This window comes from Neolamprologus brichardi, chromosome 6 (assembly GCF_056152115.1).
Source record: "Neolamprologus brichardi isolate AB-2024 chromosome 6, ASM5615211v1, whole genome shotgun sequence".
NCBI classification, from domain to species: Eukaryota; Metazoa; Chordata; class Actinopteri; order Cichliformes; family Cichlidae; genus Neolamprologus; species Neolamprologus brichardi.
Window position 1 is genome coordinate 5,792,402 of NC_142109.1, and position 9,842 is coordinate 5,802,243.

Genomic DNA, 9,842 nt, shown 5'->3' on the forward strand with positions numbered 1-9,842 from the left:
TCCCTACTGCAAGCATACAGGGCTCTGAGAGGGTACAAGATGACAACTTTGGAATTCTACTAGAAACAGTCGATCATATTTGTTTGTCAAAGCTGAATTCAGGGCAAACTACGCTAAATTAGCATTTTTAGCTAACAGCTACAATAAGCATAAAAGTTACTGTACAGCTATCATTTGTTAACATGACGCTTGTTCTTATACATGTAAAACATTTATTACCAACTTGAGAGTTTATCCGCTGGTCATTCGACATGATGAATGACTTCTGAAGTCTTAATTCAGCTCAAGACGATGTAGATTCCCGTCAGTAACACTTTCGGTCTGCTAGTAAAACGTAGTTCTATTAATCTGCGCTTGATTACTCTTGAACCGGAACCGGATGTAAGTCCCAAAAAACTGAATTTTGGAACTGAAATTGAATTGTAGAACTGAAACTGAGAGCTAAATTTTTAAAGGATAAAATACGGTTTCAAAGCAAATGAATTCATTTTCAAAATATAAAATTCAATTTCAATTTAGTGATGATCATTTTCAAACCAATAAATTGAATTTCAACTTAGGCTAATTCATATTCAGTTTGTAAAAGCATTTATTCAAGTTACAATTCAGATTCAATCCGAGCAATTCAAATTCGAATTTAACCTATTCAAATTCAGCTTCTGATGGCACAGATTTCTGCCTATAACAGACCTCGATCACTGAAGACAGACTGCATCAAGAGTGTGACCTCCAAAGTGCTTTATTTATTCACTTCAGCCAACCTCTTTTATGTCCCCATTTATTTAAAATCTGCTCTAAGAAATATTTCCTGTGATCAACTTATACAATTTGGAACATTTGTGTTTTTTAATATTTATTTAACCTTTATTTAACCAGGAATATTCCACTGAGATTAAAAACCTCTTTTTCAAAGGAGACCTGGCCAAGATAGGCAGCAGCAAGTGTCTTGCGAAATTACTCAATCAAACACAGGCAGCAACAACACACATGCAAAAATAAATGAAAAAAACAAAAAACATAAGATTCAGTAAAATTCAATAAAATTTAAATAAAAATAAAAAATCTGTTGAAATGACAATAATCTAATTGAAACAGTTGCATGTTATGGACTTGGCCTCAAGGATTCGTAGTTTAGATTTAAAAGCACTTAATGAAATGAATTCAGTCATTTCCCATTCATTCTGCAGTTTGTTCCAAGCCAAGGGTGCTAAATGGACAAAAGCTATTTTACCAAATTCAGTTCAGGCAAATGGAACAGAAAGCAAAAAGTAACCATACGGACGAAGAGAATACCGACCAGCATGTTTCATTGCAAGCAGGGAACATAATAAGAAGGCAACAACCGAAGTATTGCCTTATATATAAAACAGTATAAATGAGAGTTCCTCTGACTTACCAAAGCAGGCCATCCTACCTGAGAGTATAACTCACAGTGGTGAGTCTGAAATTTACGGTTAGTGATGAACCTCAGAGACACAGTATCAACCATTCAAAGACATTGAGCAGAAGCAGAATTTCTCCTTAATCCAGCACAGTCAAAAATGTTGCTTTGTATTAAAAGAGAAACACAACTTATTTTGAAAATAAAATCTGAGTTTTAACTTCAGATTTTTCACAAGATACTCTACATGTGGTTTGAAGGTGAGCAAGTCAGCAATTAAGATTCTCAGATATTTATAGGTGTGAACCAACTCTATTTTATTACCTTCAAGAGTGGTTACTGATGGGATTGTTTGGGCCCATTTCCTTGATTTAGAAAACAACATGAGCTTTGTTTTGTCTGCGTCGAGAACAAGTTTAAGCTGAAGTAATGAGTGCTGGACAGTAAAAAAGGCTTTCTGCAAGGAGTCAATGGCTTGGACGAGAGTTGAACCACAGCTGTAAATACCTGTATCATCAGCATTGGGTCTGATAACAACAGCAGCTAATTTGCAGTACAGCTGATTCTTTTGAGGGTTTTTTTTTTTTAAATTACATAATTAACTTTTTAAATGTTTTGTATTGGAGTCCCCTTCAGGCGCAGTCTTGCTTTGAAACACCAATGCATAAATGAATGTGTATTTAAAATAAAATACTTATACAAGACATTTTTAATTGTTAATAGCTTAATTATTGTGCTTTGTATATGTTATATATATAAAGTAAATGCAGCATGACAGAAGTTTAGTGCCAGGCTTTACATAAATAGTCAAATATGTTATGATCCATGTTTATCATGTGTGATGTGTGTTTACATTTGACGGTGTGTGTGTGGGGGTGTGCAGATCTCTCACCTCTCTTCAAGGTGTGGTTGTGTTTTTGATGTTGAAACAGATGGAGACTGCTGATTGGCTTAAGTAGGGTACCTTAAATATTGTTGGTTGATGGTTTGGGCAGTGTTCACCTCCACATTAAAGAAACTGCTGCTCATGTGTGTTTGTAGGTTCTCAGTCATCCAGGTCATGGTTGTCTAAAGAGCCTGGAAAGTGACTTCACTTTTTTATGGTTCTGGGTGATGTTTCACTTCTGATTCAAGAAGCTTCTTCACTTCATGAGCTTCCTTTGCTCATGTTCCACCTCTGCACAGTTTCATGTCATGACAATGCAGTGCAGATCCCCCAAACATACAACAGAGGGCGCTATGCACATTCACTGAAGTCAAGAAAAATACAAGTGGAGGAGAAAACAAACAGCAGCATCAAGAGAGAAAACGGAAGAGTTCAAAAAAAGTTAGTCTCTTATTGTAATAACAAACAACATTTAAATTTCATGTTGATGCTTCATGCTAGAAGTCTTTGAGCTCGGTGTGCTTTTACTGCTCAGTAAGATAATATTTGATTCAATTTAAAAGAAATTGTTTACTTTAGGATTTAGTGATATCTACTTTGAAATGTCGCCGTACTATTTCAAATTAAATTTGAAAGCACAGCCTCATATGAAAACTGAATCATGATGAAATCCTGAAACCTATTTTCAAATGATGAAAGTCAGCTCTTCTTCATATTAATTTTCTTCAGTTCTAAAAATAAAAATCTCCACAAGTGATAACAATAAATATATTTAAAAAACTAAATGTTTCAGAGCTTTGATGATGAGTAGTTAAAACAGCATTTACAAAAGAGAAGCAGTAGAGTGAAATTGTTTTGTGTAGCAGCGACATCTGGTGCAGCAATAGTGTTTCTGAGCTTTGTGAGTATGAAACGTCTATTTTTCACTTTTTTCTTAGAAGTATAAAAATGCAGGACTGAAGATAAGATGGAAATGAATTTAGACGTTTTATGAGATATGAAATACATATGTCTCCATGTACTACAATTTAATTTAAATTATTTTAGTTTTTTTTTGTTTTGGGGTATTTTTTTAAACTGCTTTTAGTTTGAAAACTGGATTCAGTTTTTAGAGTTGGGACAAAACAATGGACAATTTCAAGAAATGTATTTTATCAACAAAACTTATTTTGATGTTTACTGTGTTTATTTTAATGCCCTCTATAGCTCAGTGATTAAAATATATGTTTATCTTCCACCAAAGAGCAAACAGCCTCCACGTAAACATTTTCAGCCTCAACAATCAGCTCAGATTTATGAAGTCTATCATGTTCAGGCCCTGCAGCTGATTGGTGGATTGTCTGATCAGAAAGCCTTTCTGCATCTTCACAGTGTGAGTCTGAGAGTTTCTCAACAAAAGGATGAGCTGCTACACACCTGACACCACATTCAAACACAGACAAGGTGCAGGTCTAACACAATAATTTAGACCAAAGAAAAAGGTTCACAATTTGCAGTTAACATGAAGATGTTCTAGAGTAGAAACAACACACAGCACACAAGTTTCATGTAGAGATGATTGTTTATTCTGAATGTTATTTTCATTCAGTTATTTCCCATTATTTTGAGCAATTTTCTGGTTTATCCAGTTCATGTAAGGACAGACATTCACAGTAACAGCTGGTCTGGTACAGGCATGTACACCACCGCCCTTGATTACCCCATAAATCTTGTTGTTGTATATCAATCCACCACCAGAATCACCCTGAGAGAGAAAAATATAGTTTGTATTTAAGTTTCTTCCAAAAGATCTAAAACATACACAGATGATATACAGTAATGTTAGCAGTCAACTTACCCCACGTGTATCTACATTAGGTTCTTCCAGACACAGCCTGTTGTCATACGGCACATCTGAATAACATGGAGAGTTTCTGGTAGGCTCACAGTCAACAACATGCATGTTTGCACACTGGAGATGAGGTGGTTGGCCAGGGACTAGAGAAAAAAAGAAAAGAACAAAAGTCATTCATAACCTTTCAAAAACTAAAATCTTAAGGAAAATGATATTTTCCTTTATTTCTACAAACAATTCAAATATTTTTCAAGCAAAATGTTTTCTTAAAAAAAACTGCATCTAAAAAGGTGGGAACCTGCCATATAATATATACACTGTAAAAAAAAACAACAACTTTTTTTTTAATACAAATTAAAAATAACTATAATAACACACAAACCAAAATGAGATTTTAAAATAAACTGAACTAATCAAGAAAAATTATTCTTACTGTCATTGTTGTTCTCATCTACCTGGTACTTCCCAAAGCCTGCCACCTGAACAACATCATTTCTAGAAACAGAAAAAAAGGTCATAAATTAATTCCACATCCACCCGTGTCTTGTGAACACAGAATAAAATAATAAATCATAATGATGTACACTGCATGCTGGGTATTTCCAGTCCAGCTACAGCTACTAACTCTGAGTAACTGAGGGTTCAGATTTCACACATCACTGTTTGCCACACGTGTTTCATTGTCATTCACTGTGTGTCATGGATGTAACTCCTAAAATCAAAACAAGGAATCTTAACTCTTGAGGCTCAGTTATATTATCATTGATGTCAGTCAGGTGGAGATGCAGGTATAATGTCAGTCATGGGTTTGAAACTTCACAAGTATGATGTCATCTGTTGATGGACTACTGCCCTGACCTGCATGATAACCATCTTCTCCTGCTGTATTAACTTGTTTGAACCTTTCTAAGTCCCGTTCTGAAAACCGTCCCATGGTTGGATACATTTTTTGTTTCACTGAGCCTCGTGTTATCAGTTAGAGCAACAAACACTGTGAGTGGCTTTCATGGTTTCATTTATAATATTATATCAAATGATATTTTCTTATTACCCTGCTTATTAGTTGTGGGTAATGGATTGACCTCCCTACAAGATGATCTTATATACAATCTCAAAGCTTATTCACTTTTTTTAAATTCATATTTGTTAAAGGACACCTCTATGAAGACAGATTAGAAGTTCAATATGTTGTATGATTTTCACTTTAGTCAAGCAGCCTTAACAGGAATCACATTTCTTTCAGTAATGACTTATTTACCCGTTACTCTCATAATACACTGTGTGACAGGCAGATCCAATATCCAGGACTAAACTCAAAAGCAGCTTTAAATATAGAGTACTTGGCAATACTAGCTCGGCTATTGCAACAGACAAACAGGACACAGCCAGAAAGAGATCCAGACAAACAAAAGTATGAAACAAAGGACTTAAATGCACACAAAGTAATCAGGCAGATGGGACACATGAGGTAACACAGGTGAACTAAATCAGGCAAACAACAGGGGGAGCAAAACTGAACACAACACACACTGAGACTACCAAAATAAGAAGAAATAAGAAGAGCCAGAGGTTAAACTCCAGACATACAAACTTGGGAAGGACAAAAACCTGCTGCCTGTTACAAACAGACTACAGAGTACAGAGTTATTCTTTAGAGGGAATGAATGAAAATGATAATCATTTATTTTAAACTGGTATTAGTATGTTTATTATTACTATATTATATTATTTTTGTTAAATGGTCCTACTTCATATTCATTCATGTTTCATATTCCACTTGCTGAATGAAATTCACTGTCTAAAAGACACAGAAATACTATTTTTAATGTTGTTAATGATGTTAATGTGTACAGTAGAAAGTGTCACGGTTCTGGGTCATTTTGACCCAGCATTTCCAGTTTCTTATATTTTTATGTATTATGGTTTTTATGTATTCTGATTGTCTTGTTTTAATTCCATGTTTCAGTTTATTCTGGTTTAGGGTTTTGTTCTTAGGTTTTATGTCTTGTGCCCTCGTACTTTGTGTAGGTTTAGTTCAGTGTCAAATCTGCACCTTTGTGGATTGTTTCCTGTTTTACTTTGGAGGTCCATGTCTTATGTCAGTGTATTCAGTTTTGCTTCCCCCTGTCTTGTTACTAGGGATGGGTATCGAAAACCGGTTCTTGTTGAAAATCGGTTCCCACTGTTTCAATTCCTTGGAATTGTTTGCCATTTTTGCAAACGATTCCCTTATCGATTCCAGTCGCCCCGAATGACGTCACCACGCTGCGGAGCGTCATTTACCTGGCAGGAAACATGGCGGCTAGTTTGGTTATACTTTACGAGAACGGATGACAACAGGGCAACTTGCAATACTTGCAAAGTAGATATTTCATTTAAGGGAGGAAACACTACGAATATGGAAAAGCATTTGCTCACAAAACACACGATGACCTTAAATGAATGTCGTGTTTTTAATTCCGCTCCGGACTCGTGAATCTCAACCCGGCAGCAGCGGTGACGTTTGCACGTCCTCTCCCGTTAGTGCAGCAGGTAAATAATCAACTAACAGTGCATATTATGTTAGCGCGATCTGCCTTATTACAAAACCTGCCATTACTGTGCATTTAGGTGACCATGATGAGAGAGACAGACAGAGTCTGGCTCAGATGCTGGCAGTTCTCGCTGCAGTCTACCGTAGCGTCTCCTTTCAGGCCAGGATAGACGAATGTCACCGAGCAGTGACTAAGTTTGTGGTCAAAGGCTTGCACCCATTTGCCACAGCAGATGCCCCTGATTTTAGGTAAGTGAATGTGTTTAATTGTAGGCAGGGACATTACTGGATATTCTTGTGTAATTGCTACTGAATAATTTATGTTATACTTTGTTATTGCTACAGAAGAATATTTATTTTATTATTTTACATTTACAATTTTTTTTTCCTGGGGACCCTGTGACACCCCATTGAAGAGCCGTAGGCTGTGGATCTCTTAAGATCTCACTGTTGGGTTTGTAAGGCCATGTTACTCCTAAATTTCTATCTTGTTCAAAGAGAAGATATAAAACAAAGTTCTAAGCTATTCGACTTTAGTGTTCTCCTTTTTTAAAAAGAATCGATAAGAGAATCGATAAAGAATCGAATCGTTAAACAGAATTGAAAATGGAATCGGAATCGTGAAAATCTTATCAATACTCATCCCTACTCGTTACCCCTAATTTCTCCCAACTGCGTCTCCCTCCTGTTTCCCATTCCCTGATTACGCCTCTGTGTATATAAGCCCTGTGTTTTCCTTTGCTCGCTGTCGCGTTGTATCCTCAGAATTGCCTATGTGTTCTTGTCATAACATTCTCAGTTTGGTTTATGTTTTGTTTCATGCCAGCAATAAAGCTGAGGTTCTTTGAGTTTGCCATTCATTCTCTATGAGTCCTGTATTTTGGGTCCTCATCCCTGCCTGAGGCACCTCAGGCCTGCCACAGAGCCCTGACATAAAGAAAAGTTGGAAGGATTGTACTTGTTATTGAATAGTGGTGCAATCCCTCAAAAACATTATACTTGCTGAGGGAGTTTGTCATTGCTGTTGTTTATGTTTAAACTCCTTCTTTAGTGTAATGTAAGTTTTTACTGTGATATTGTGTTGATTGAGCTGCCCCATATGGAAAAGAAATAGAGAAAACTGGCAGATTTGGCCTACTTCATATAGTGAATCATATAAGGCTTATATGATTTACTCATGAAAGTGGCCACTTTCATATATTGTTTTAGTAAGTATCCAAAACATACAAGTTTCATTTATATGATTTTCAAGGGATCTTATATCTCTTGTTTTCACTCTTGTATGCTTTTCATACAAGTTTTACACAAGACAGATACAAACTTTATAAGATTTATATATATCTTTTCCATATGAGGTGGTTTGTTTATTTGTGTGTTCTTGGTTGCAGTAATTTCCAAAATAAAGCATTATTTTGGAAATTACTTATTTATCTATTTTATTTTTTTATCTATTTTATTTACCATCAAAGTTTTGTTTTGATGATAAAGTCATAATTTTATCATAAAGTATTAGATATCTCTTTATATGCTGCAGATATTGCAAGTGGTGAGGTATTATGGGGATTTATTATATGATACACTTGTGCTTTGAGAGGCGTACTATAGACAGAGCACATTATTATTTTATGGTACTTTCTACTTTGATTTTTTTCTTTATGTTTGTCTTGTATTCTGAACCATACAGCTCTATAAAAAGTGTGCGCCCCTGTTTTTCCCTTCATTGTTTTTATGAATGGAGTCACTGTGAGTATAATATGGCTTCTTGACAAAAACTTAAGGAAAATGCATAATGTAATGTTAATTAAATAATTTAATATATTTTGTAAATTAACATCATGACATACAAACATCCAAATATATGGTCAGGGTTCAGTAAGCAGGTGACTAATATTCAACATTGTGAATAAATAAATATCATAATGTAAATAAATGTCGATACAAATAAATAAAAATAAAAAAGTGGAAAAGTCAGAAAGGATTCAGACTTATTAGGTAAGCGCACAACTTACATTTTGGGAGGATTTGCACAGTCCGGTAAGGCAACGATCTTCCTGCCCGGTTGTGAAGGAATTTCCATTAGCATGATGTCCTCAATTGTATTTAAGTCCACTAAAAACCATCCATTTGTGATTTCCACCTTTTTTTTTTTATCTGAAGATCTTGAGAATAATAACTTTATCCATGATTGATGTGGATGAACTCCTAAAATTGCATACATATTCCTGCACAAGGGGAAATGGGTGCAAGCGATTCGAATTACAGAACATGAGCATTTGAAATACTGTCCTAACATTTAAATTCTATTAAAAACATTTATAAGTGAAACTGTTGTTTTCTCACCATCCAGGGTCATTTTTCCAGCAGTGGGCTGCAGTCAGAATCCACCGTTCATGGATCAGTGAGCCACCACAGAGACTTTCATGTGTTCCATTGGTTGCCTTTAGTTTCACGTGATACAGACGCTCAGTGTCTGGACACTTTTGGCCTCCATAGATCCTTTTGTGCAAATCTACTCCTGTGCTGACTGTGATGCCTGAAAAAGAAAATAATTTACTCACAACTGGTTGTTTCTTCCATCTGAAGAACAACATATTCTTTCTAGTTATTATACTTGCAGATATACTTGCAGAAATGTGTCTGCAAGTTGATGAAAAGAAGAAAAAGTACAATCATACTGTAGAGACAGTGTTCCTGATACTGTAACATTCTGACAAATGTATAATAACTGATATCAAAGCAGAGACAAAGAAGAACAAAAACAGTATCTGGTGGTTTAGTGAAAACCTAACTAATCCTTTAGTAACACAGAATTTGTCGCAACCTGAGAAATAAGTGCAATATTTCACTCACCAACACACAGAAGAAGAAGAAGAAGCTTCAGATGAGCCATTGCTGTCATTTAGCTTGCAGTGAATGCTGTGCTGGGACCTTTTTAAAGCCTGTTCTCACTGTGTTAGTGATGGATCCACCAATCAGAGAGCCTAATGTTATCAACAAAACCCCATTGGTCCATTGGGTCAGTTTTCATGCAAATGTTGAACATCTCTTCATCTTAGCAAAAAAGTGTCCTCATTATTTGTAGTCTTTGTCATCCATATACTCCAGGAAATGATACTGCATTTGTTAAAATAAGTTGTTTTTTTAACAGAATAATTTCAAAGTTGAAGTTAATTTATACACACACAACTTTTTAGGGTGTTTGTATATC

The 9,842-nt window shown here is 35.5% G+C and overlaps 1 protein-coding gene across 1 annotated transcript; it reads right to left on the reverse strand.

The window, feature by feature from the left end:
- Window positions 1-3,855: 3,855 nt before the first annotated feature.
- LOC148102441 (thrombin-like enzyme BjussuSP-1) lies at window positions 3,856-9,225 on the reverse strand. Its single transcript, XM_087842469.1, has 5 exons — window positions 8,975-9,225; window positions 8,644-8,856; window positions 4,535-4,596; window positions 4,105-4,244; window positions 3,856-4,011 (listed from the first exon to the last, which is right to left on the reverse strand). Exons 1-5 carry the CDS (start codon window positions 9,223-9,225, stop codon window positions 3,856-3,858), a joined length of 822 nt encoding a protein of 273 aa, XP_087698595.1.
- Between the last annotated feature and the right edge of the window lie 617 nt (window positions 9,226-9,842).